The sequence below is a fragment of the Molothrus aeneus genome, chromosome 27, assembly GCF_037042795.1.
Source record: "Molothrus aeneus isolate 106 chromosome 27, BPBGC_Maene_1.0, whole genome shotgun sequence".
NCBI lineage: Eukaryota > Metazoa > Chordata > Aves > Passeriformes > Icteridae > Molothrus > Molothrus aeneus.
Window position 1 is genome coordinate 3067209 of NC_089672.1, and position 27267 is coordinate 3094475.

General features: G+C 51.5%; 3 protein-coding genes across 6 annotated transcripts in view; 1 reads left to right on the forward strand and 2 right to left on the reverse strand.

Annotated features, from left to right (window-relative positions):
• Positions 1–126: 126 nt before the first annotated feature.
• MICOS13 (mitochondrial contact site and cristae organizing system subunit 13) lies at positions 127–3452 on the reverse strand. The gene is made up of 4 exons (XM_066566556.1): positions 3385–3452; positions 2132–2288; positions 1330–1381; positions 127–869 (listed from the first exon to the last, which is right to left on the reverse strand). Exons 1-4 carry the CDS (start codon positions 3411–3413, stop codon positions 772–774), a joined length of 336 nt encoding a protein of 111 aa, XP_066422653.1. The 5' UTR covers positions 3414–3452; the 3' UTR covers positions 127–771.
• Positions 3453–3823: 371 nt separating this feature from the next.
• Positions 3824–9390, forward strand: HSD11B1L (hydroxysteroid 11-beta dehydrogenase 1 like). 3 transcript variants are annotated; one of them, XM_066566195.1, is made up of 8 exons: positions 3834–4245; positions 4420–4515; positions 5155–5285; positions 6458–6569; positions 6933–7024; positions 8025–8118; positions 8424–8589; positions 8786–9390. In XM_066566195.1, the coding sequence occupies exons 2-8, from the start codon at positions 4431–4433 to the stop codon at positions 8970–8972; spliced, it is 867 nt and encodes a 288-aa protein (XP_066422292.1). In that variant the 5' UTR covers positions 3834–4245; positions 4420–4430; the 3' UTR covers positions 8973–9390. The 3 variants fall into 3 exon arrangements, with proteins under 3 accessions (XP_066422293.1, XP_066422292.1, XP_066422291.1); XM_066566194.1 differs by having other exon boundaries at positions 3835–4515; XM_066566196.1 differs by lacking the exon at positions 8786–9390 and having other exon boundaries at positions 3824–4515; positions 8025–8137; positions 8424–8533.
• Positions 9391–9569: 179 nt separating this feature from the next.
• The window catches only part of CELF5 (CUGBP Elav-like family member 5), a 41055-nt gene continuing 23357 nt past the window's right edge, over positions 9570–27267 (reverse strand). For both annotated transcript variants that reach the window (XM_066566193.1, XM_066566192.1), the window contains exons 4-13: positions 22914–23042; positions 22277–22356; positions 21129–21275; positions 15235–15379; positions 14479–14625; positions 14216–14278; positions 14045–14128; positions 12826–12969; positions 12566–12730; positions 9570–11703 (exon numbers count right to left, since the gene is read on the reverse strand). In XM_066566193.1, the coding sequence (XP_066422290.1) occupies positions 12603–12730; positions 12826–12969; positions 14045–14128; positions 14216–14278; positions 14479–14625; positions 15235–15379; positions 21129–21275; positions 22277–22356; positions 22914–23042 (1067 nt within the window). In that variant the 3' untranslated portion in view covers positions 9570–11703; positions 12566–12602. The remainder of the gene's footprint in view (positions 11704–12565; positions 12731–12825; positions 12970–14044; positions 14129–14215; positions 14279–14478; positions 14626–15234; positions 15380–21128; positions 21276–22276; positions 22357–22913; positions 23043–27267) is intronic.

Below are 27267 nucleotides of genomic sequence, written 5' to 3' on the forward strand. Positions count from 1 at the left end.
TCCTCATGTTCTATATTTGCTTCCTGATTTGAGTAAGGACTCATCCTGCTGTTCCCTGTTCTGCAGCTGTGTTTTGGCACATTCTAAATGACAACAATCCTATCAGAGAGAGTTAAAAACACAGAATCCATTTGTATCTTTATTTTACAAGTGGTGCCCTCCTTATATTTGCCTGTGAAAAGTGACAGGAGCACCTAAATTATATATTCTACCTTTTGCACCTACTTTATATTGCAGGGAAAAGCAAAACCTGTGACTGAAAAGTGACCTTGTGAAAGTTTTCATCCACATTAAAATGAAAATGTGCACAGTCTGCCAACTGGGCCATGGTGCAAGCTAACAAAAGGTTTCATGCAGATAAACTTTGCTCAGTTACTCTCTCCTGTGTTATATAATCCTCCTAGGCCACCTTTTACAGCATCTTTTACTGTTACCTTGGATTTTAAAAAAATTTTTTGAACTCTTGTTGGCTTGGTTTGAATGAGATGGCATTTCTCTTCAAGATTAATTCAGCTTCAGAATAATCTATTTTGTTTCCAAGTTTTAGAACAGAAGCTGTTCTCAGCACATGGCCATCACTTCATCACAAATACCTGTGATTCCTGGAGCCCTGGATCAGTGCTAAGACAAAGCAATCCTTCCACTCTGCAGGCTAAAACCAACCCAAATACAAATGGAAGTTCCACCAAAGTCTTTTATTGTAGCCCTTAAACGGCTGAGCTGCCCTCCAGAGGTGGGGAAGGAGGGAATCCTGAGCTCTGGAGAACGTGGTCATTTCACAAGATCCTTCACGTATTTCCAGCCTTCCACTGTGTACTCACAGGCCCTGCTGGGAGCTGCAGACAAGGCAGACATGACTGTGTGCACTCCTGCAAGCAAAGCAGAGAAGAATTACCCCAAAATCATCATTCAAGCCAAATTTCCCAATTTCCAACACCACCACTGTCGATCTCTTTAAGCCCTGAGCGTTTGTGACACAGAAATTCCAACTTCAGGGTCTGTACATGGGCTAAGACAATTACAGGACTGAGCTCAGCTCTTTGTTTAAGTCCTGTTTTATTTCTGGCCTTGCCACACTCCATGGGTGATGCTGGACATGTCACAGTTATTTGTGGATTGTGTTTCCCCACAATTAAGTAAAGACTCTTTTCTGCACCATAAAACCTATATATTACTAGGTATTTATAACCTAGTGTAGGTATTAATTACTGGTATTTATAGGTTTGGCCTTCAAACAAAAATGTCTAAAATTCTAATAACTGGGAATGCTCATCCCTTCTGAAAAGCCAAAGACTGAGCTCAGACTCAGTTAGTGAGCAGTTATTTTACCTTTATTCCAGGAAGCAGAGAGGGAAAAGTCAATTTTTGGAGTGGATGGGAGCTAGAAATAAAGGGAGAGACAAAATATCAGCACTTGAGGGGTTTCACTTGGAATTCACATCATCTTGGCAAAGCCTCTTGACCTCAGATCTCAAAATTACTTTGGTGCCTACTCTCCCTAGGCCTCAAAAGGGACCAGACATGATGCTTAAAGTCTGGGTTTTGCTTTTTCCTGCAATTTAAAGTAGGTGCAAAAGGTAGAACTTATTATTTAGGTGTTCCTGAGAAAGCATCTCCATGGCTGTCTCTGTTCGTTTATAATTGTAATTTGAAAAATCTCAAACTTCCAGCAAAGGCCTCTGATTTTCTGAGGATTTTTCAAACCAAGAACTACTCATAGAGGAGGGGCCTCTTCAAGCAATTTAAATTCAACTTGAACTGTTGGCAATGTGAAAAATTGGGAGGATAATATTTGTATTGTTTTTCTTAAAAACCAGTAGGATCTTTCAGAAGAAAACTACACAGTGCAATCAATACCTCCCAGAGCATGTTTGCAGTCCCTCCCTTGACCCTGCATGGGCTGCTTACCCCTCTCCTTTGAAATAACATCTCTGAGCAACGTCTCTGCCCCAAATTTAGCATTTTATTCGCCTTCCAGTTCAATCCTCTTCAAAATATTTGCCGTGTGAAATCCAGTTTTAGCAGTAAAACTCCTGCCAGCCTCACTGTAATCAGAATATCACCCCCACATTTTCTCTTCCTGATTCAGGGGAGGTGTTTGTGTTGCAGGCATCACCTGAGCAGCCCTTACCTCCCAGCCCAGGTAATCTGTCCACTCTTGGATAGCTGGAGGCAGCGTTTCTTGAGCTTTCTTCAGTGCTTCAGCACCTTCTCTGCCACTGCCCAGCAGCCCCTGGTCATATGCCACGTACACAGCAGCTCCAGCCAGGCCTCCTTTGACCAGAAACCTGAAAGAATTGAAAGCACAACAGTTCAGTTCCTGTTCTGACCATCAGTGCATCTCTCTCAGTGGTTGTGACTGCCAAAGAAAGTAGCAATAAAGAAACCTCATGTCTTACTGTAAGTAAAAATCAGCAGAAAAAATGTCTTCCTCTGTTCCTTGCCTTCCCAGGACAACTATTTCCTGTCAGCCCCTTGAAACTACTCCTAATTCACATTTTATCAGTGATGGTTTACAATATAAAAATGAGAAAGTGTCACGTTCCTCAAGAGCGTGTGCCACTTTTTAAAGCCTGAGAATCACTGCCATATTCCTCTGCTAAAAGCAACTAAAGGGTTCTGCAGCGAGCAAGCCATCCATGTTCATTCTTCCTGATAAATCTGATATTTATCTCATAAATCTGACAGACACCAATATCTTTACAGCCCAGTGAACACCTGGCCACGGCTTTTGCACTGCCGAGGCTTTTAAAGTTTCCCTGCACGATGTGCAGTCACCAGTTCTACAGCTGTGATGGCAACGTACACAAGGGAAGATGGGAAGAGAATATTTGGCATTTATTGGCATTTCTATTATAAATAAGAGATCTGAGGTAAGCGATTTTCCCAGACTCGCAGAGAGATGTTTTCCCTTTTAAAAAAAAACAGCAAAACTTGGCAGACAGCGGTACTGCAGTAATAGGACATAGGGCAGATACAAGAGAGCTGAGAAGAGAGAATTAATTTTTAAAGTCGTGCATTCACATGCATTTTGGATAAAAGCGATTTCTCTGCTGAAATGCGCTGCTGGCCCCCAAGGATACCCGTGCAGCCCCGAGCCCCGCGCTACTCCCGGGTTTGTTACGTGTCCGTATCCGCCCGCAGAGAGCGGCGGGGCCCTCCCGGCCTGTGCAGACACAGCCGGGGAGCCGCGGGGGCAGGCGAGGCCAAGGGCGCGGAGCGAGGCGAGCACAGCCGAGGCACAGGGAGGCCGCGGGCCTGGGGACGGGCCGGGGACAGCGGCACTGAGCACTGAGGGCCGGGCGGGGAGTGCGGAGGGGAAGCTCCTTGCGGAGGGCGCGGGAGGGCCGGGCCGGGAGGGCGGGCAGGGCCTGCGGGACTCACTTGACAGCGGGCAGCAGGCGGGCGGCCATGGCGGCGGCGGGGCCGGAACCGTCACGTGCGCGCGCGGCCCCGCCCGCGCCGCCGGCGTGAGGGGCGGGAGGGGCGTGAGGGGCTTGAGAGGGACGGGCAGGGCAGGGCCGGGCCGAGCAGGGCTTGAGGGGCGTGAGGGGCTTGAGAGGGACGGGCAGGGCAGGGCCGTGCAGGGCTTGAGGGGCGTGAGGGGCGTGAGGGGCCGAGCCGGATTGAGGGCGTGAGGGGGGCCGGGCCGAGCCGGGCAGGGCTTGAGGGCAGGGCTGGGCTGGGCTTGAGGAGCGTGAGCGGGACGGACAGGGCTGAGGACGTGAGGGGACGGGCAGGGTCGAGCCGAGCCGAGCCGAGCCGAGGGTGTGAGGGGGCCGGGCAGGGCTGAAGGGGCCGAGCAGGACTTAAGGGATGTGAGGGGGTCGGGCAGGGCTGAAGGAGCCGGGCAGGGCTGAGGCTGTGAGGGTGCCGGGCAGGACTTGAGGGTGTGAGGAGCGTGAGGGGGCCGGGCTGGGCTGAGCTGAGCTGAGCTGAGGGGCGTGAGGGGGCCGAATGTGGCTCCTGCGCCTTTGTGGCGCTGTACCCGCCGCCCGTGTTGTCGCTCTGTGTCGCAGCGTGGTGGCGGAGCGGCTCATCCCGCTGCTCTTCTTATCCAGACACGGCTCCGTCCTGTGGGCTCTGCCGCCGCCTCCCTCCCGAGATCCCGCTGCTTTGGGGTCACTGCTGCCAGCTGTCGTTAGTCTTTAATGAATTAAGAGCTCTCTAAGATTAGACACGAGGGGTTTTTTTTTTCTCCTGTAGGCTCTGAGTGCAGAGGGCTGTGGGAATTGCCGGTGAAAGGTAATTTTTATTTTTGACCAAGGTGGCTGTGGCTCCCGGGGGAGAGACCCCTCAGGTGGGCTCTCGGTTCTACAAAAGCCTCGCCCAGGCTGGCTCCAGGCAGCAGAGGAAGGAGAACACGGTATTATTTTGGCTGAAGTGCTCAGCTTCAACACTTCACTTTGTTCCTCACAGCTTGGAGGGAAATGAAGCCAATTGGAAAAGTGCTTTGTGCTACAGGGTTTGTAGCTGGGCTCATAGCTTTCTTCTGGAAAGACGACTTTAACCCAGGTAGGCTTGCCAGGGGGATGATTTCAAGCTAAAATATAAGTCACACAAGGGAAGAGGTTGAATTTCCAAACTTGAACCGATGGTCTCATTCCTGCCCATAGTCTTACTAGAGTTGGTGGCCCCATAGCAATGTTCCATTCCCCAAAACAAGGGGAAACTTGAAACAAAGAGAAAGATGAAATGGTCTAAGAGCAGGGATCCTGCTGTCTCTGTGGGGGAAAAATGGCACTTTGCTACTGCCTTGTTCTTTTTATGTTTTGGTTGTAAATTCCTTGGTTCAAATTCAAGAACCATCTCTAGAGGTGTGCAGTGCCTGGCCCAAGAGGGCTGATGGCAAAGAGTAGATGATATGCAGAAGGTGCATAGCCTGTTTTTCTGGTTTATGTTGTACAGCTTCTCAGAAGGTGAAAAACAACTTGGTTCTTGAAAGATTTTGGTCTAGCAACCCAGGCTAGGCCCTGTGACATCATCATGTCATTGCATCACCAGTCCTGCCCCTTCTAGCTTTGCAGAAGCACCAGGAATTTTGAGCACTCAGGTGCATCTTTCTTCTTTAAAGCTCTGCCAGTAGTTAAGGGCAGCTCCTCTCCTGCTTTCTTCACTTACTTCTGTATCTTTTATTCTCTTTCCCATAACAAGAGAGCCTGTCTGGTGCCCGTGTTCTCGTGACTGGAGCCAGTGCTGGGATTGGAGAGCAGATAGCATATCACTATGCCAGATTTGGAGCTGAAATTGTGTTGACTGCCAGGAGGGAAGCTGTGCTGCAGAAGGTAAGAACCTCATCCTTGTATGGGGGAAGACATCTCCCCCTTGTATGGGGGAGAGATTCAGGCTTTTACCAAACCAACAAAAAAATGAGTTGTCAGCATAAAAGATTTTCCTTCAGAACTGTCAAGTATAAATCCAGAAGAGAATTTGGCCTGTACAAGAAAATACAAATTCAGTGCCTGAGCCTTTAACTGCCTGAACATTTATTTATATGAGGGGATGGTGTGAAGCTGCATCAGGGAAAGGTCAGGCTGGACATTGTTCTCCACTGTGAGGGTGATGAGTCCTTGGATGAAGATCCCCAGGGAGCAGTGGTCAGGCACCAAGCCTGTCAGAGCTCAAGGAACATCTGGGCCACACCCTTAATGATAAGGTTTGGTTTAAGGAGTCCTGTGAGGAGCAGGGATTTGGATTTGATGATCCTTATGGGTCCTCTTCAATTTGAGATACTCCATGTTCTACAATTCCTGGGCAATATTGTGCAACTTTTCAGAGTCCAAATTGTTTTATTTGTAGCTGTTTTGTTAAAAACTCAAGACTTATTGTAGGTGAAATGCCTTTTGACCAGCTCAAACAGATGAGACTTCTTCATCTTTATGAAATGGGACAATATTTAGAAAGAGTAACTCTTTAATTGTGGGGATGTGTAACTTCCAAGGAAAGTTCTTGACTGTGAAATGGTGCCAAAGGTGAGCTGGGGACAGTGAGCATAATAATAGTTCCTAATGACTGGAAGGCATTATTCCAGCAAAAAGCTAAAACTGCATATCATTGTCAGGCACATTCACACACTCAACATAGCAAAGGAATTATGAAAGATGAATTCTTTTCCAGTTATTTTGGAAAAAAAAGAGAAGAACTTAATGTAAAGCATAATCCTTGTTCCAGAAGATTTCTCCTGAAGAAGATTGGGTTTTTTCCAGTGAATCTTGGTCCTGTCCCAAGCAGATTGTTTAAGCAGACAGTTAAATAGAGGGAACCCTTTGCAGGATGCAGCTTCAAAGTCTGGATGCAGAATGAGCTCTCCATGGCCCAAACAGCAATAAACTTTAAATTAAGGTGTGTGTGTCTCTGTCCAGAACTGACTTTCACTGACTGTAGCATGTGTTTCATGGTGCCCTTTCCCCCAATCTTTTTTCAAATATTAAATCCTTGGGGTGTGTTCTTTTTCAAGGTGATGGAGAAATGCCTGACACTCGGAGCAAAGAAAATATTTTACATCCCTGCAGATATGTCCTCCCCTTCAGAGCCTGACAGGGTGGTTCAGTTTGCTGTCCAAAAGCTGGGTAAGCATCCTGAGCATCTCTTTGGCTTTCAGGTGCGTGCACAGGTCTCGTCCTAGTAGGAGAGAACTGAGAAAGGTGTTAAGGTGTTAAGGACATAGCTGTACCACCAGAGCTAAGTTCTGCTCCTGAATCACGCTGAAACATCATTTCAGGGAGTTCTTGTCAAAGTCAAACAGTTTTCCTTTCAGTTCTACCCCTGAGGAGCAGCCAAAGCTGCTCCCAGATGAGCACATGTAACCTGTCCTCATGGTAAAGCACTCCCATCCTTCTGAGGGAGTGGTTGAGCCCTCCTGGCATTTCTGAGCTCCCTGGCTGATGGTCAGGGATGGGCTCCTTGTGTCACTGCTTCTTCTGCTGTCCAAGGGGGCCTGGATTACCTCGTGCTGAACCACATCGGCACCAACCGCTTCCAGGAGTGGGCTGGGGATGTGGAGTACACGCGCTGGCTCCTGCAGGTGAGGCTTCCCCGCTCCCCTGCAGCCTCCCTGCTCCCCTAAAGCCTCCCAGCTCCCCTGCAAACTCCCAGCTCCCCTGCAGCCTCCCTGCTCCCCTGCAAACTCCCAGCTCCCCTGCAGGTGAGGCTTCCCCGCTCCCCTGCAGCCTCTGTGCTCCCCTGCAGCCTCTGTGCTCCCCTGCAGCCTCCCTGCTCCCCTGCAACCTCCGTGCTCCCCTGCAGCCTCTGTGCTCCTCTGCAGCCTCCGTGCTCCTCTGCAGGCTCTGTGCTCCCCTGCAACCTCTGTGCTCCTCTGCAGCCTCTGTGCTCCCCTGCAGCCTCCGTGCTCCCCTGCAACCTCCGTGCTCCCCTGCAACCTCCGTGCTCCCCTGCAACCTCCGTGCTCCCCTGCAACCTCCGTGCTCCCCTGCAACCTCCGTGCTCCCCTGCAACCTCCGTGCTCCCCTGCAACCTCCGTGCTCCCCTGCAACCTCCGTGCTCCCCTGCAACCTCCCTGCTCCCCTGCAACTTCCCCGCTCCCCTGCAACCTCCCAGCTGTAGGAGTGTCGGGGGTAGCACGGTGGGGATGGATGGAGACGAGAGATCTCTGAAGCCAGGTCAGGAACTTGGGGTTTATTGGGGTTTAAAGGGCCTGGGTGCAGGAGCTGCCAGCTCAGAGCAGGCCTGAGAGAAGAGAGGGGTAGAGAGGATGAGAGGGTGAGAGAGTAAGGGAGTAAAAAGGGGTAAGGGAGCAAAGTTCCCGTTACAATAAATCTTCTTCACTAACCAATCTAGTACAATATGCAAATCTTATACATTTACATACAGCCTAGAAGAATCATTACATTCTAGGAATCATTATGCAATGTTTGCCCCCATCTTTAGAGATGATTTTTCTCATTTGATGTTTGAAAAGGCAGTTCCAAACCATGCTCCTTTACATTTCTGACCACTCTATTGAATTTCTTGGCTCATGCTTCCAAACCCTCTTGCTTTTTCCATGTCTACATTGATCATTCCAGGTGAATTTTTTGAGTTATGTGGCTCTTGCAACAGCAGCTCTTCCCACCCTGGAGAAGAACAGAGGTGCTCTGGTGGTTGTTTCTTCCCTCACAGGTTGGTGACTTTACCTGGAGTAAGTGCTGGCCTTGTGGAAACAATGATTCCCAGTGCTGTTCATATTTCTCTGTTGTTCAATTCCTAAACCCATTTTTAAACTGTGCTTTTCATAGTATATAATAATATTATAACAAGCACATAATAATATAGTAATATGTATTTTAATATACTTACATAAAGGGAGACTCACCTGAACAGAACATGAATTGAGATAGAGTATGACAGAACCTGCATCTTCTCTCCATGGATCCTTCTTTCACCCACTTTCCTGGGGTTTTCCATTCTCTCTTTCCCCTTTCCAGGGAAAATGCCCACTCCCTTCACCACTTCTTACTCTGCCACCAAGTTTGCTCTGGATGGATTCTTCAGCTCCCTGCGCCACGAGCTCATCATGCAGAACAGGGATGTGGCAGTCACCCTGTGCATCCTGGGCCTCATCGCCACTGAGTCAGCCCTGGAGAACACCAGGTGTGTGTTTGTCTGCAGGAACACCTCTCTTCCTGAAAACATGCAAAGAAACGCACAGCAGCTCTGTCTAAGAGGCTGTGGGGAGACTGCACCTGCCTGGGCACAGCCAGGGGTGCTCATGATGGAACAGGAGCAGTCAGGTTGGGGTGACGCTGTGCAGTCAGGTTGGGGTGACGCTGTGCCCGTTGCCTTGCAGGGGCAAAGTTCTCATCAGCGCCTCCCCCGCTCCCGAGGCCGCGCTCGCCATCGTCCGGGGCGGAGCCGCTCGGGCGCACGAGATTTTCTACCCGCCGTGGCTGCGGCAGCTCTGCTGCCTCTGGGCTCTGTTCCCCAGCAGCGGGAACCAGGTGCTGAGGACTTTCTACAACTCCAGCAGTGCCTGAGGGATGCCCAGGCTCCTCCTCTAGCCCTTTAATGCCATTCCTGCCATCCCACTGAGCACCCACTCAACCACTGCCGTCGCTCAGGAGCAGGGCAGCAGTGCTGGCAGAGTCCCCTTTTCCTACGGTGCCTCGTGCTCTGTCACCCTGCTCCAGCCAGGCCTCTGCTGCTGCTGCCCATCAGTCAGAGACCTTGCCGTGTTCACTCTGCCTCAGCCTTCCTCCCCTCCTCCAGCCTCACCCTCGTGTGCTTTGGCTGCATCCAGCCTCTGCCCAGCCCCAGCTTTAGCCCTGTCTGCACAGGATGTCCTGCAATGGCTCTAGCTCCTCCTCCCCTACTTCATTTCGGATACCATGAACCCTCTTGCTTCCTCTAAGCAGAATTTTTCTCTCTATTTTAATTAAACAGGTTTTGAATGTGTTGGTGTTATGTGTTGATGTTTCCTCTGTGATGAAACATTGGTCCCCTGGACTCTGTGGGCCAAGGCCTGGTGCTGACCCCATGTGAACTGGTAAATCAGCCCAGGGCTTTGGCAATGAGTTCAAGTGTAAGCACTGCCTAAAAGCAGGTACAACCAAGAATATGAAATAGAGTCCCAGTTACTTAGCAAGTAAAACTTTTATTAAATAAATTTAGGATTTTTTTTTTACCAGAGTGAGGAATTTGACATTGACAAAGCTTGTATCGCACCTGTAACATTGTACAGTCACGTCAGTAACTGTGATGGAAGAAACTGTAAATGCTTGTTTTAAACCAGCTTGACCTAGGATTCCCAAAGTCCTTTGTTTTTTCCCATTTTGCATTTGTTCATATTTTTTCTTTTTTTTTTGTTTTGTTCAAAATTAGACTAAGTTTAAACTTCATGAAATTACTTGTAGCAGAAATAAAGTACATTATACAAATCACATACATAATAGATGTTAAGTATAAAAATGGTATTTACAATAAGTAAACATGGACTATAGAAACACACAGACTCTCACAGCTTCATTCACCTCTCATAAACTCTCAGCATCAGACACAGAAGGGTGGTTGAGGAGATCTGAAGGTACTTAAAGGGCTGTGCCACAAACACCTGAACAAAGGGCAAACTGGAGGAGAATGAGAGTTGGCCGAGATTCTCCAAAATCCCCATAGCTCACTTCAGTAGCAATTGCACCAACTTTGCCCCACCAACTCTCTCGTCCCTATTTCAATGTGCTCACACACCCTCACACACACACCAATGTTTGTGGTACCTTATCAAACTCTGACTATTGAAATCGTTCATTCCTAATCACTCTGGGGTTTGTTGGTCTGTTCTGCCTTGCTTTCCTTTCCTTACTTTTGTAGAAACTTGAAGAGACTGTTCCACACTGTTCAAGGGATGTGCCTTGTCAGGATGACACACACCCCCCACTCCCAGGGGATCTTTTAAAATCCAGTTCTGAACTACATTCTGTGCTTTAGACTTTGTGTATATAGTGTACAGAGCTGTCCTACATATATATATGTGTGTATATATATATGTATATGCTGCATAATGTAAAATCTGTCTCTTGGAGGGGGTGCTGGGGGGAAAATCCCAGAATGGAACCCTCTTTCATCCCATTTTCCTTGCATCTGCTGGGGAAAGCTTTGCAGTGGGTGCATGAGGAGAGTCCTCCTGCTGAATGCAGAGGGAGAAAACATCCTGTGGCACCTGGCAGGAAAGTGCCCAGTGCTGGCATCCGACACAGGGAGGCAGTGTGAGCCCCTGGGAGCCTCCTGTGCATCTGCTCACGCTCTCTCATCTCCTCCTGCCTTCACCAGGAAAATGCAGTTGCCATGGAGAGCTGTGCAGCACGGATCTGTGCCATGAGTGGGGAGGCAGTGCAGCTCCTCTCAGTAAGGGACTGGTTTCCTGTGCTTTCAGCCTGACCACCGAGTGCTCAGGGCAGGGGCTGGCACCACATCCCAGGAGCTTTTCCTGCAGAAGCCCTTGGAAAGGTAAGACAGAGCTCTCCAGATCCTGAACCAGGCTGGTGCTAAGGTGGGTGAGTGACTCAAGCTGAGCAGATGACTGTGCCCTAATCCTGGAGGAATGTATTTCTCCTTTTTGCTCATGTTGAGCAGAGAGATGTGCTCTCCCTCTCTCTCTCTTTCTCTCTCTCCCCAACCCACCCCCAGCTCCCTCTCTCCAAAATGTTCAGGCCTATCTGCAGTTCATGCTGAGAAGACACTGTTGCAAAGGCAAACCCCTCATTTCCAATACCTCTTGCAAGCAGTCACTCTCTGAATGGAAAAGTTTGGTCCTGTGAGCTAGTTTAAAAAAAAAATAGACTGTATATATTTATAGTTATCTATGAAAGGGCCAGAAACAGAGCAGGAGGGAGGGAGGGACGGAAATAAATTTCCAAACATCACTGCAGTAACCTAGAGACACACCATGGGTTTGCTTGGTCCATGTTCTCCAGCCACACCCCCAAGGAAGAGCTCCGTGCCCCAGGGGCTGCTGGTTTGCTGGTCCCTTTGCTTTGCACCACGTTAGCAGCAAAAATGCGAGTCCAGGCGTGGCAAGAATCTTCCTCCTGGGCAGATATTGAGCCTTCTCTTTAATTGCATGTCTTGGAGAGGAGGGGAGGAGGAAGATGGGGTGGGAAAGGTGGGAAGCCGAGGAAGGAAAGGGGTGGTGTCAAAAGAGTCGATAAATTTTACTGGCCTCTCTGAAAATCAACCTGAAGCAGAAATTCTTCCTCTGGACTTTCCCTTCACCTGAACAGAAATGGAGGAGGGAGGGAATTGGGAGATTAGGAGGACATCTGTGCAAACCTGAGGCTTTGAGCTGCTGCTTAAACATGAAGGACTCTGACCCAGATCAGATCAGCCCCCCCCTGCTTCCCATCTGTGGGCTGGCAGGAGCTGGCTCTTGGACAGCAGCCCTTCAAGGGTCTCACCTTTTCTCTGCTTTTCTGGGATCCCTGTGAATCATGGGATTGTCTCTTCTCACCCCAGAAAGCACTAACTTCAGGGCCCATATAACAGCTGAAAACTGCTGGGGTTTAATACCTTTTTAGGCAGTCAAAAGCTTTTTGGGAGCAGTTGGACAGCACAGAAAAACCTTGCTTAGAGCACAAACAGGTCACTGGAACCATCTGCCTGTCAGGGCACTCACAGGCCTTGATGAACTTGACCAGCCCCACCTGCACTGCCCACACTGCCCACAGCTCCAGCAGTCTCCTCACAGCCCTGTGCCACCAGCCCTTGTCTGACACAGTGTGGAAGTGCCAGTCCCCAGCTGCCCATGGACCTGTCCTGCCCATGGATCTCATCACTGACTCCAACCCCTGCTCCATGTTTGTTATTGTCATTACAGACCTGCCTGGCCATCACTGAACTCTGATCCTGTTCACCTTCCCCAGACCTGACCCTGATCTTGACTTTCTGGCTTGGCTTTGGGCTTGCCCCATTGCCACAGATTTCCCTGACTGATGATTGCTGAAGCTGGCCATCATCTCCAGGCCTGCTCTGGTCACCCCGTGCCCCACCAGCTGTCACTGCCTCCACTGCTGGCCTCCCACTCTGCAGGGAGCAGCTGGGGCCTGGCCAGAGCTGTGCCCTGCTGGGGACCCTTTACCTGTGCTGCAGAAGTGACTCCTGCTTGCTCACTGCTGTCAGTAGGGGTGGTTGGCATCCTTGGGCCGTTTCAACTGCACCTTCAAGCGTTTCATGCCAATCTGGAAGCCATTCATGGCCTGGATAGCAGTCTGTGCACTGGATGGGTTGTCAAAGCTCACAAAACCTGAAGGAAGGACACAAGATGGGTGACAATGGCACTGTTGGTGCCATGCCCAGTGTGTCATTGTTATTGATCACGCTTCCCTTGCCTGCACTTACCAAAACACTTGCTCTGGTTGGTGGCACGATCCATGAACACCTTTGAGGAGATGATATTGCCAAAGGGCAGGAACATCTGCATCAGCTCGTTGTCTCCAAACTCCTGGGGGAGATGGTAGATGAAGAGATTGCAGCCTTCAGGACCTGCAGGTGTGGGGGTGATGGAGAAGGACAAAACAGAAAGCCCCCAAAGGGCAGGGGAAGAGAAATGGGCTCAACTCACAGCACAGCACTGGAGGAGAGCCCCAGCACTGCCTCCCTCTGCTCCGGCCTCCCCTTGCTTGTCCCTGCCACTGGTCCATCAAGGGATCTGAGGGCTCCTGAAGAGCAACTGGGAGACTCTATACAAAATCAGGGTTTCTGGAGAGCAGATTCTCTTTCAAAGCTTGCCCAGTTCCTACACAGGGTGTAGGGACTCTGTGAGTGTCTGGGTGCTGTTTTGCTGGAAGGAAATCGGCTGAGGTGAGAGCTCACAGCTGTCCCAGCCCTACAGCTGCTGCTGCAGCACTCCCTGCAGCACTGCCTTCAGTCCAGAGGCCACAGCCTTAACTGGAAACCTCCTGGATTGCCACACATCCAATTTATGGACCTGGTGCTGTGCACTCCTTCACTTGCTGCTCCCTTGCTGACACTTGCTCTGCCAATCAGGTGCAGAGAGAGAATGCCTTTGTCTCCAAATTCTATTCAAGCCAGTTTTGAAGTAAGTTGAAAATAAATTCAGTAGGTTATGAAGGCTGAAAAGTGAGGAGAGCACATTGCAGAGGCTGGTTTGACTGGCTGCACTGTGGTTCTGGCACCAGCAAAGAGGGGATGAGTGCTCTTTGCACAGGAAGGTGCTCTGTGAGCCTGTCCCTGCTCTTTGCACAGGAAGGTGCTCTGTGGGCCTGTCCCTGCTCTTTGCACAGGAAGGTGCTCTGTGGGCCTGTCCCTGCTATTTGCCCCTGGGAAGGTGCTAACTCTCATCCCCTTTGGCATGGAAGGTGTTCCAGGGCCTCTTTGCACCTGGCAGCATCTGGCCAGATGTGAGGTCAGGAAACATCCTGTGATCCTTCCCACTCACTGCAGACACGTGGTTGTTTCCATACCCCAGCTCCAGCATTAAAGACCAGTGGACAAAAATCAGGGCTGTCTCCTCTCCCTTGGCTCTGTTGTGCAGCTGATGAGCTCCACAAACCCCACCCACCCCTCTGGCCACCCCCATTCCCAGTGTGATCTTCACCTTCTCGCTGCTGCTGCTGCAGGATGGGAGGCTGCTGGGGGATGCTCTGTGCAATGGGGGTGATGGTGGTGGTTGGATACACAGCTGTAGCCCAAGGAGACAGAACAAAGCATTTACCTGAGGATCTGGTCAGCCACACAAGGGCCTGAGGGAGACAAGGGAAGCTGGTACCTGCATACTGCTGAACTCCTGTGAAGGCTGGGTGCAAAGTCTCTGCTACTGAAGGGCTCTGGGCTGCAGAGAAAAACACAATCAGAAGCACAGCAAAGGAATCACTCGTGCATTCTGTGTATTTTTGTGTTGTGTTGTTTCCCACCCTCGCCCCCAAGTGAGTCTCAGTTTCTGTCTGGGAAGGAGCTACAAAAATGTGGGGAATCCAGAAAAGAGGAGCTAATTGCAGTTCCTCAGATGGGGTTTTTTACTGCTCTCAATACCTGAATATGGCACAAGGCCATTGGTGTAAACTGTTTCCAAGGTTGGATGCCCATTTGGGAATGGTACCACTCCAGTGAATCCATTGGAAATGGGAGCCACCAGTCCTGGCATGGCTGCTGTTCCCAGGAGAGGTGGGGAATGTAGCCCTGGAGAACAAGAAGAGAGGACAGCCCATGAAAGTCAAGGTCCCACAAAGCCCCTGCTCCCCCCTTGCACCTGCCTGGCAACACTGCTGTGTCTGAAGCCATTAATTCTTCTGTTTGGCACATGGAGATGACAGACTGGTGCTGGAGCCTTCACAAAATGAAGAGGCAGCACTAGTGGGAAGAGTGTGAGAAGAACTGCCAGTCCTGAGTGCTATCAGAGCTTTGGGGGAACATCTTTGATCTGGGTTTGCACAGCACCGGGCAGGACACAACCCTGCTCTGACAGGGTTTGAACCCCACATTCATTATTGCTGTGGGGTGAGGATCAGGAACAGCAGCTCTGCTGAGCTGAGCCAAGGGCAGTGCTGGGAACCCAGGCCTTTACAAAAACTGCAGCAAGAATGCACAGCCACAGGGCAAGAGGATGTGCTGAACATTTGAGGCTGTCAGAGCATTGCAGGGATTTGTGCAGAGACTGCTGCGCTCAGAGGCTGCACTGCTGGAAAGCAGCGAGTTAAAGCAGCTGCTGAGCTGGAGCTGCAGAACTGCCTGACCCGGGGGGGCCCTGTGAGTGCTGGGCCAGGAGTTCCCTGCTGGGGGAGGCCTCACCTGACGCTGGTGCAATGGGAGTGGCCGGCAGCCCGTTGAGACTGACGGCCCCGATCTGCTGGATGTGGCACGGCGAGAAGGCGACGCCCGGGCTCAGGTAACTGCCGTGGGAGGTGGAGAGAACCGTGGTCTGCTGCTGCATCAGCTGCAAGGCAGGAGCGGGCAGTCAGGGCCTCCCTCTGCCAGGACCCTGCCGAGCTGGGGGAGGCTCTGCACGCCAGCCTGGCTGGCACCTCCCCAGGGGCTGCCACCTGCCCTGGAGCTGCCCCCAGCACTGCCAGAGCTGGGGCTGGGCAGTGGTGGCTGCACTCCAGAGCTCTGGGCTGGGCAGTGGTGGCTCTGCTGCCCTGACACCACCAGAGCTCCGGGCTGGGCAGTGGTGGCTGCGCTCCCCTGACACCACCAGAGCTCTGGGCTGGGCAGTGGTGGCTCTGCTCCTCTGACACCACCAGAGCTCTGGGCTGGGCAGTGGTGGCTCTGCTGCCCTGACACCACCAGAGCTCTGGGCTGGGCAGTGGTGGCTGCACTCCAGAGCTCTGGGCTGGGCAGTGGTGGCTCTGCTCCCCTGACACCACCAGAGCTCTGGGCTGGGCAGTGGTGGCTGCACTCCAGAGCTCTGGGCTGGGCAGTGGTGGCTCTGCTCCTCTGACACCACCAGAGCTGCTGGGGTGGGCAGTGGTGGCTCTGCTCCCCCACTGCCAGGGCCCTGCAGCCCTGTACTCACACAGCTGCTGTCCCTGCCAATGTGGGACACTGAGAGCCACCCCTGAGAGCCACCCTGTGCTGCAGGCAGGGGACACAGCTCAGGGGGGCATCCCAGATGCCAGGGACATGGCTGGGCACCCCGATGCCTCCCTCTCTGCATGGGCCAGCAGCCCTGAGGGGTTGTGGCTCACCCAGCTGGGCAAGGGCAGCAGGAGAGGCCTCTGGGGCTCTGAGAGCTCCTGCAGAGGGGAGGGAGCAGCTCAGGGCTGTGCCCCTGGCACCCAGCAGCATCTCCCCACTTGCACTGCCAGGCACAGGCCCCTCTCCCTGTCACTTCTGCCAGGACAGTGGCACTTTTAATAACACAGCTTTGCCCCGAGGAACAGGGCCCAGATCCCTCTGCTTCTGCCCAGCCTCCACGAGCAGATCCTGCTCTGGCACGGGCAGAGCTCTGTGCCAGGCCCAGTTCTCGTGCCCTGCTTTGCCCTCAGAGCTCTGGAGCCCTGAGCTCAGGCTGTCCCCTGACACATCAGCTCCTCGTGGTGCCATGACACACCTGCCAAGGCAGAGATGCACAGTACACAAGGAAGGGTGGGAGGGTTGGGAGGGTTAAGAGAAGAAAAAAATCCTCCTGGTCCTATTTGACCATCAGTGGGAGCATAAGATGCCCTCAGAGCGCAGAGGCAAAAAAGACTTGGATGCCAAATGATCCAGCCCTTTATCAGCTCTGTCTTCACACCCAGCAAGAAGAGCAGGGGAGGCACAGGCATGGCTCAGGAAACCTGAGTTCCTCAGGAGGAGCTGAAGGCTGACACAGGGGGCAAAACCCAAGGAAACACCACAAATCTTCCTGACATTGCCACACAAACCCAGAGCTCTCCAGAACCCAGCCCTCACCAAGGGCTGAAGTCAGTAAGGCTCAGCTGGAGGATCTGCTAACTGTGAGAGGTTTGTGGCCAGCTACACCTCCCAGTCTCCTCACACAGCAGCTGATCATGGCTTTAGCACCAAAGAAAGAGAAATTTCATGGCAGGGCTGCCTCTGTAAGCTGGAACCAGCCCAGCCATGGGGTGAAATTGGCTGGAGCCCTTTCTGGGGATGGGTGAGTGCTCCCAAGCCCATCCCAGTGCAGGGCTCAGGGGCAGGGGGACAGCACGGGGGTCACTCCTGTGCCACTCCAGACAGGACAAGCCCTGGATCCCTCTGTGTTCACCCCCACACAGCCCTGGAGCCCCTGAGCCAGGCCTGCAGTGACACCTGGGCTCCCTGGGCTCACAGTTCTGTGTTCCACAGTTCCTGCTCCTGTGCCCGCTCCAGGGTGCAGGAACCACCACATTTCCTACTCACTGCGTGAATATTGATCTTCTCTTTCCTCATTTCTGTGCCACACTCTGCCTGGACCAAGGCCACAGCAGCACCAAACAGGCACTCTGGAATTGCTCTCATCACTTACATAAAATTACCATAATGAACCATAAGAGCAGAAATAAAAGGAGGGAGGTGTGAACAAATTATGATTTGTGTTTGGAACTAATTGATTTAGGATATACAAGACATATTCAAGCATTATAAGCACTTAGTTAATTGCTATAGTTTCTTTTTTAAGACTTCAGGCCTCTTTTGTATTGATAATTTTTTTCAGCTCCCAAACATTTCCCTGAGTCCACCTGAACTGACTTGTTGAATAAAATGAACTCATTTACAGAAGCACCTGGGATCAAAATCTGATTTAAGCACTGAAATAAACTGATTTCAGATGCTTGGCCAGTTGTACTTTCTAGATGAGACTTTTCCATACAGTTTCAGCTAACAGGCACTGTTTGACATTTTAAGCACCTTATTTTGCATATTTGCATAGATCTGAATAACTTCAGACTAAACTTACTGTATGATTATTTCATGTTTGAGATAGATTTTGAAGAAGAAGGTTATTAATATAAATTTAAACCAGACAACTGAAAACAAAACAAAAACAAACCCAGGCTCCAAACTTCTTCCTAAACCCATGGGGACCACTTTGGCTTGGAAACTCAGCAAATCCTGTGGGGACAGGGAGAGGAAGCTGCTGGGTATGAAATTATGGCTACAAGAACTGTGATGCCTCTGATGCACCAGTTCACCCCAGCAGCCCTTGCTCCTCTCAGTCTGGTTCAGCCACATCCAGAATGGTCAGAAAGGTCAGAATCCACAATGCTCAGAATCCAGAATGCTCAGAAAGCTCAGAATCCAGAACTGTCAGAATCCAGAATGCTCAGAATGTTTAGAATCCACAATGCTCAGAATCCACAATGCTCAGAATCCACAATGCTCAGAATGCTCAGAATCCAGAATGCTCAGCTGCATCTCCCAGCCCTGGAGGGACCCTGGGTGCAGCATTTCCTCCTCCAAGCCCAAAATGAGGAAGGCTTGAGGGATTTTGGGCTTCCCCTGAGCCCTGGCCCACCAGAGGTCCCAGCTGCCAAGGGCTGCCCATGGCAGAGCATTTTGAGGAAGCATAAGGAGATTCAGCATGGAAATTCCTCTCTTTTGCCCCCACTTTCAGAGATGTCAGTGGAATCCCAAAGGGCTGATTCCCTCTGATGGTGTGTGAGGACTGGCTGGGATCTCTCCTGCAGAAGGGAAACCAAAGATGGGGATGGCACAGGAGGAAAAAGAGTCAGGTGTGAGGTCAGTGCCCCAGGGGAAAAAATAGAACCAAACCCAGTGGAAAGTAAAAGGAAAAGAAGGAAAAAAATCCTCAAAAAAGTGGGAGACAGGCTGAGTCTTGAGTCAGGGGGAAAGCCCAAACAGAGTCACAGAGGGAAGGCCAGTGAAGAATCAGAGAGAAACACAGCAGCAGACACAGCTGAGGAGAAGGAAGATGCAGACAAGCAAGGGGGCACAGCTGAGACCTGACTGCCTTCTCAGCATCAGCAGGGGTCCTGGGCATTAAAGGCTGAGTCTGGGAGCTCTCCCTGCTCTTCCTCCTATCAGCTCAAGCTGATAAAGCAGCTCCTGGCACCAAAACCTCCCTGTGTGGTCCCTCCCTGCCTTCACCACCACACCATGCCCGAGTCTGGGCCATCTCTAGGGCAGCAGGAGACACACCAGGATCATCAGCTCATGGCTGGTACAATCCTGCCCTCGGGTGCAGCTGGCTCCTGGGCTGGACAGAAAAGGATCCTGGCAAAAGGGGGTGCAGGGTCACAAAGGGCTCTTCAGATAATCTGTGTTGGATCAATTCTTTGTCTGGCTTGTGAATTCCCCAAAGTTACAGAGCATCATATGTATTTCCTTTTTTTTCCTCATCCATACTCTTGCCACACACTTAAAATGCATTTGGCAGTTGTTGGGGAATCTTTGAGGATTGAGCCAACAATTGAGAAGCAGTTCCTCCTCTGCCATGTGAATGAAAGGAAGGCACACCAAGGAGCTGCTGAAGCCAGAGGAGAAGGTGTCCACATACACAAGAAGAACAGATTTATTTGCACTCCCCCCTAGGAAATTACTCTCAGTAACAGAATCTACTTTTGACTTCTTTGTCCACACGAGAATCTCTTGTACCTTGAGCAATTTCTGAGCCTCCTTCCATGGGCTTTACACTTGGCAGCAGAGACCTGAAAATGACACTCACCAGGGAGGCTCAAACAATGCTCCACCACAGCTGATCTGGGACTTGTTGAGTTTGGGACCTACCTGGAACATCAGTGGCAATTGCCACCATCCTCCAGGGCAAGGAGGTTCTCTCACTAAATCCCAAAGCACAGCCAGGCTGCTGAAACACCTCTGGCTCTCTGCTCCCTCTCCAGCACTTTGCAAACTCCCACTGGCCAAGGGAGAGAACCTGGGAGCCAAGGACAGCACTGGGGGCACTGAAATTCCCTCCTGGGAATTTCAGCAGAGAAATGAACTCCTGAAGCTGGGTCCAGAGCTCTCCTGCTGCTCCAAACCCAGAGAGACACACATTTGTGTCCCAGAGCCAGAGAAGGGTTCACAGGTTGGTATTGCAGGAACCAATGCTCTGAGCTCTCCTCATAACAAGACACAAAGGAAATGGGTCATGACTGACCTGTTCCCAACACCTCCAACAACATCAGAGAAGTCCCAGGCTCGCTTTGAAGAGGCCCCAGCTCTCCCAGGCAGCCTCCTTGCTCTGTGACTCTGTTTTGGTTTTCCCCTTGACTCAAGACTCAGCTTGTCTCACACTTTTTGGGGATTTTTTCCCTTCCTTTCCTTTTACTTTCCACTGGGTTTGGTTCTCCTATTTTTCCCCTGAGGCACTGACCTCACACTGACTCTTTCTCCTCCTGTGCCATCCCCATCTTTGCTCTCCCTTCTGGAGGAGGGATCCCAGGGTTCACACCTGTTCCAGATTGCAATGCAAGATGTTTTCTGTTACCATCTGTATGGCAGATTATCTTTTGTCAATGGGGCAGTTTGCCTTATCTCTCTCTCTGAGTGACCACATTCACTCCTCCCTCAGGAGGGGACACCTGCTGATAACAGCTATGGAATGTCCCTGCATGGCTGATAAGAACTACAGCATCCCATTGGGAGATGTGAGCCCAGAGGGAGGAGCCAAGAATTCCTACCTGGATATAATCTGAGATTCTGGAACACCAGCACAGCTTCTGCACTGGATTGCCCAGAGGAACAGCAGCTGCCTCTTGCCCTGGATCTCCAGAGGCAGAGACTGCACCTTTCTCCAGGATCCCTGCTCCAGCAGAACCAGCCCTGGCACTGCAGGAGGGCTGAGCCACAATTCCAATGGTTCTGTTGCCAACACCCTGACCCACAGGGTGTCAGGCTGGGTTCTGACTCTGGAAGTGTTGTTTTGGTTTACTGCATTGTTTATTTTATCCTTTTATTTTCCCTATTAAAGAACTGTTATTTCCTGCTCCCATATTTTTTGCCTGAGAGCCCCTTAATTTAAAATTTATAGCAATTCAGAGTGATGGGGAGGGTTCACATTCTCCATTCCAGGGGAGGCTCCTGCCTTCCTTAGCAGCCTCCTGGCTTTCCAAACCAAGACAACATCTTTGCTGTTCCCTTGCCCCTCCCTCCATTTCCAGCAGAAAAACCACACAAAATTTCTGCAAGACGAGGCAGCTGAGTGCTGAAAGGAGGCAGCTGAGTGCTGAAAGGAGGCAGCCAGCTGCTGGGGAGCTCTCCCAGGGGCTGCATTCCCCCCTTCCCCCGTGGATACTCACAGCCTGCGCATAGGCGCTGTATGGGCTGAACGGCAGGGAGAGAGATGGAGTGAGAATGCCCAGCTGCCCCACCATTTGCTGCATACGGCGCAGGGTCCTCTCCTTATCTGTGTCAGCAAACTTCACCACTAGACTGGAGGAGGCACCCTAGGCACAGAGAGAGGAGACAGAGGAGGCAGGAGAGAAGGAAGAGGCGTGGGACAGCCAGAGCGGTCAGGCAAGGGAGGACGGGGCAGGACAGGCAGCAGAGAGGAGTGGGAAGAGGAGCAGAAGAGCAAATATTGGTGTGGAAGTGCTGGGGAGCTGCCTGGAACCTGGGCTGTGCCTTTCCCCATCTGTCTGTCCATCCAACCCTTCCCTCTCACACCCTTCACCTCACACAGCTGCCTGTGGATGCACACATCCCTGGCTGTGCTCAGCAGGTGATGGTGCAGCCAGGAGCACCCAGGGCATCGATGGCCACAAGCACCACCATGAGCTTGGCTGGACAGGCAGAGCAGCTCCTGGTAGCTGGGAATTCCCTGGCTGCAGCAGGGCACTGTCCTGTCCTTGAGGTGCCCCAAATTCAGGCTGGACATTGCCAGAGCAGCTCCTGGCTGCAGCAGGGCACTGTCCTGTCCCTGAGGCGCCCCAAATTCAGGCTGGACATTGCCAGAGATGAGGCCACAGCTGCAGCTCCACTTGCACAGCTCCAGCCACACAACCCCACACAGGCAGAAAGGGTTCCCACCCACACCCAGCCCATCCCAGGGGTCTCCCCTACTGCATAAATCAGAGGAGCCCAGGAGTGCTCAGACACTGAAGCCCTGACCACCCATGTTGGCTGAACTGAGCTTTCACCCTGCTCAGTTTTGAACAAGCAGCTGTTTCCAAGACAAAACCATGGCCTGATTTTTGGCTCTCTTTTTATTCAGCTTTTACAGCTGTGAGTGCTGTCCCTCCCAGTCTGGAGGAACACAGGCACAAAGAGCAGCCCAAGGGACAGGATGGTCGCTGAGTGGAGCACACACAAACCCACACAGCTCCCAGCCACACCAGACACTGCTGCTGAACCTGCTGTGGTTTTCTGGAGAGCGTGGGGAGGTCCCTGGAACAGGGAAATGGGACAAGGATTAGGAAGAGGGAAGGTCCCCTGGCCTTATACTCACGGGCATTGTCTGGCTGCCATGGAGGGCGTGGATTGCTGCCTGAGCCTCTGTGTGAGATGAGAACTTTACAAAAGCACAGCCTGGAAAGGGACAGAAAGAGCACAGGAGATTGCAGTGACAGGAGTGCTGTGAAAGTGCCATCACTCAAGAGACAGTGTCTGTATCTCAGGTAAGGCAAAGGAAAGCCACCCCAAGGAAGCAGGGAACAAAAAGGATGCCTCATCCCAAGTCCTCTAGCCTGGAAAAAAGAGGAAGGGTCTCAAATTATTACTTCAATGATATATTCTACAGATGATGACACCATCTCCACCCTTGCCCCTGATCACCTCTTCCCCAAATCCTCTGTGGACTGGGTACAAACACTGCAACCTGCAGCCCCAGCTGGACAGGACAGGCTCATGAGTGACCCTGAGAGCTCAGCTACTCATCCTGCCCTGCCTCCCTCCTGCCCCCTCAGCCTCTGCCCACCTTCCCCAATCCCTCCTGGCAGCACAGGGATCCTGCCCTGCTCCCTATCCTGCCTGTTTTAGGGGTTCCCTAAACACAGGGAGGGGAATGAGTGTCCCAAGGGGAAGGTGAGGCTGGTGAGCACCACCCAGGGCAGGGACAGAGGGCAGGACACACAGAGGGTTCACACCTTTGCTGTTCCCATCGGGTCCACGGAGCACCGTGCATTCATCAATGACCCCGAACGGTTCAAAGAGCCGGAGCACGTCATCCTCAGACTGCTGCTTATTTAACATGCCCACAAAGAGCTTCCTGTCCCCTAGGGGCAAACACAGAAACATCAACCTGCTATGAGGCTTGCAGTCCAGAGCAGGAGGAGAGGAACACTTCTGCACAGAACAGCCTGCTGTTAAAAACATGCCTGCCATGGAAATGGTTTGCTGTTGGCTGAAATGCTTCCAGGGCTGAAAATGCAGGGCTTGCCCAAGCTTCTCACACCTTCAAGGGTTTGTGTGGCTTCCCCTGTCCTACCCTCCCCAATGGAAAACAAAGGATTAATAATTTCCTTTCATTCATTAGCCTTTTCCTTTGAATAATCCAAAAGAAATGATGGTAAGAAAATCTGTCTGGGCAATCCCACTTCTACTGATCAGCAGGTGAAGTCCAACAGGTGCCTTAGGTAACACAGCAGGGAGATGCATTCCAGGACCTTTGACTTCTGTTTCCTTTTCCTTCTCTCCAAGACCACCATTTCCTTAGCTGCCATGTAACCAAGCACCTCGATTTCCATCTGCCCTTCCCCACTCCAACCTAACCAGCTGTCTCCCAAGGCCTGGAATAAATTCTGGCATCCTGGGTCCTAACCTGCCTCACTGTGGGATCATCCAAATCCTACAGATCAGCTCCACGGTCCCTGCTCCCCTCTCTCCACTGTGCACCCATGTCACACTGGCAGGGAGCTGGCAGAGTGACCAAATCCAGGACATTGAGCCCAGCCTCCTCCTGGGTTCCTCCTCAGAGAGAGGAGTGAGGATTGTGGTTTTGTTGGGATGGGTAAGTGTGGAGGCAAGGAAGGGGCAGAGTGCCTTCCCTCACTCCCTCCCCACCCCAGCACCCACAGGAGCCCATCCCATGCCTGCTGCTGCCCAGCCAAGCACAAACACAACCACAGCAGTGTTTGGGGCAGCATCCTCCCCAGCCTGATGTCAACAGCAGTAAAACAGCACAACACCAAAATCCCAGCCTCGGTTTTAGCCAGGAAAACAGAGCCAACCCTCCCCCAGTGGCCCAGATCCGGGTGGGGAGACAGGACCCACAGGAGGGGACGTGTCAGGAGGTGGCTCTGGAGCAGCAGTGCCAGAGGATTCCTTATTGTTAGCGACAGGATCAGAGGGGCTGGCTCCACACACAGCAATGCAATGTGACAGGGGCAATAGCAAGGGAGCTGCTCTCTGCCTCAGAGTGCACTGACCTGAAAAACAACAGGTCTTGGAGCTACAGCAGCACTGCAGCTCCAGGGCAGTGCTGGGGAGGGATGCCAGGCAAGGATGGCACGTGACACATGCACACAGCCCCTGTGTGACCCTGCTCACAGGGGTCCCAGGATGAGGGAAGAGATGAGGATCTCACTCCGTGGTTCAGAAGGCTTGATTTATTATTTTATGATATATATTGTATTAAAACTATGCTAAAAGAATAGAAGAAAGGATTTCATCAGAAGGTTAGCTAAGAATAGAAAAAAAAAAAAGAATAAATAACAAAGGTTTGTGGCTCTGACAGAGAGTCTGAGCCAGCTGGGCTGTGATTGGCCATTAATTAGAAACAACCACATGAGACCAATCCCAGATGCACCTGTTGCATTCCACAGCAGCAGATAACCATTGGTTACATTTTGTTCCTGAGGCCTCTCAGCTTCTCAGGAGGAAAACTCCTAAGGAAAGGATTTTCCATAAAAGATGCCTGTGACACCCCTGCCCTGCTCCTCTTGGCTCAGGGGATGGTCCCCACACCAGGTAAGCAAGGGAGGAACCTTCCCTGCTGCTCAGCCAGGTACAGACTCACTCAGCACACACAGGCAGGACCTACAGTGCCGTGGGTCCTTCACAGCACAGCAGGTGCACACAAGCAGCACTAAGGGACTCCCACAGCCCTGGAACAGATTTGTACACCCCCAGCCCCTGGGAATGCCTTCCAGAATGGAATTCCTCAGTGAGCAGGAGGAATGTGCAGACAGCACAGGAGTCACCTCAGCCTGCCCCAGAGCCCCAGCACAGGCACAGCTCTGGTGTAGCCCCAGGCAGATATGTGCCATCAAGTGTTAGAAATGGCTCTCAACCCACTCCCAAGCAGATACTCCTGATTTATAGAACTAGAAGTAGCTGAAATATATGGCTTTGCAGATTTTTTTAAAGGCCAGGTTTCCCAGTTTCCCCATTTTCATGAACCCCTGGGTAACTACACCCATGGGAATTTCATCCCCTTCTGTTTTCCTTGTGATTCTTTCTACATTCCTCCCTGCACCTGCATGGCACTGGCTGCCTTTGCAGACATTCTTTCAGCTGATTGAGTCCATTCAAATTGGTGATGCCCAATAATCCCCAGCCCAGGCACAGGAGTTGATAAAGCAGCTGCTGTTCAGCTGCCTTCTGAGCAGGGAGGCAGCACCTGCCCCACAAGGGCCAGCTCAGGAGGGCTGGTGGTCAAACCAACCAGAAAACAGCACACAGAGAAGGTGAAAAATCAGATTGGAACAGAGGGGGTGAACAAAAAAAAGGGACTGGACAGGAAGAGATTGACGGGGCAGTGAAGAGGAGCACGGAAACTAAAGGAGCAGCAGCTCTGTAGGGTGACTGAGATCACCTGGTGCCAGATGTGAGCCCAGCCTGGCCATGGCAGGGACACTGGAGCTCTGGAAGGTTCCTCCTTGCTCTACCCTGAATCTCCATTGCAGCTACAGCCAGGCCTTCATTGATATGCTGCAGCCTTTGGGTGGCAAACATGGAGAGAGCTCCTTAAAAAATCATCAACACAGGGGAGAAATACATTGGGGAACACCTGCACCGACTTCAGGTGCTGTGCAATAATCCTCTGGTCTTGGAATTTGCAGGGAAATAACTGTGGGCCAAGATCTGACAGCCAGAACTGCACCTGATGGTTTTGCTTTTCTCTTCAGGGACCCCTGGCTGGCTGGGGCAGGGGGTGCTGAGATGTTTTATCCTACACCCCTTGCAATCAAATCAACATCAAATTACAAGTTACTCATTATTTTCTCCTTCAGAGCCCCCCTCAGGTTTCCTGGGTAATTCCTGTGGTTTCTTCCTCACACCATTTCTGTTGAAACAAAAGCATTTTTCTTTACCCTGCCCTGTGGGAAAAATCCACTGAAACAGTGACTGCCCCATCCCTGCAGCTTTACAGGTTCTTCTGCTGCCTGACAGGGCTCACTAACAGAACCTTTTGGAAGTTCTGCCTCCATGTGGGAATTTCAGCTTTCCTTTTTGGAATTTGGAAGAAAAAAAAAAGAAAAAAACCAAAGAGCCAGTCTTCCTGGCTATGCACAGGTTAAAACTGTGACACCTTAGGGACTCAAGCTATAAATATAAATATACAAATAATATCAATACACACACCTATGGGTCTGGAAAATTTTCTGAATAAGAAGAGCAATAGTAAAGGGAATGGAATCACTGATAATATAAAATATTTTTCATAGTGAATATCCTGCTTCTGAAGATGACCTGAAGGAAAATGATCCAGGCTGTTCCCTTTGGATGCCTCTGCAGCAGCTGGGGACCTCTGCAAGGGCTTCTCTGCTGCTGACCCCTAATCCCTGCATCCTGGAGCCCAACCCATGATCAGGGATCCTCTGGACTCCTCAGCTTCCAAGCAGGGCTGTTCTCCCACAGCATCCAGGCTGACTCATCCCTCACAGCAGGGCTGGAATGCTGCAAACCTTCCACCTGAGCTGTGATCCTAAATCCCTTCCACCTGAGCTGTGATCCTAAATCCCTTCCACCTGAGCTGTGATCCTCAAACTCTTCCACCTATTCTGCCATCAAACCCTTCCACCTGAGCTGTGATCCTAAAACCACCCATCCTGAACCCTCTGGCACTCTCAGGGCTGTTCCCAAACCCTTTGGCACTCTCAGAGCCGATCCCAAACCCTCTGGGACTCTCAGGGACCCTCTGGCACTCTCAGGGCCGATCCCAAACCCTCTGGGACTCTCAGAGCTGATCTCAAACCCTCTGGCACTCTCAGAGCTGATCTCAAACCCTCTGGGACTCTCAGGGACCCTCTGGCACTCTCAGGGCTGTTCCCAAACCTTCTGGCACTCTCAGGGCCAATCCCAAACCTTCTGGGACTCTCAGGGCCAATCCCAAACCTTCTGGCACTCTCAGGGCCGATCCCAAACCCTCTGGCACTCTCAGGGCCGATCCCAAACCCTCTGGGACTCTCAGAGCTGATCTCAAACCCTCTGACACTCTCAGGGACCCTCTGGCACTCTCAGGGCCGATCCCAAACCCTTTGGCACTCTCAGAGCCGA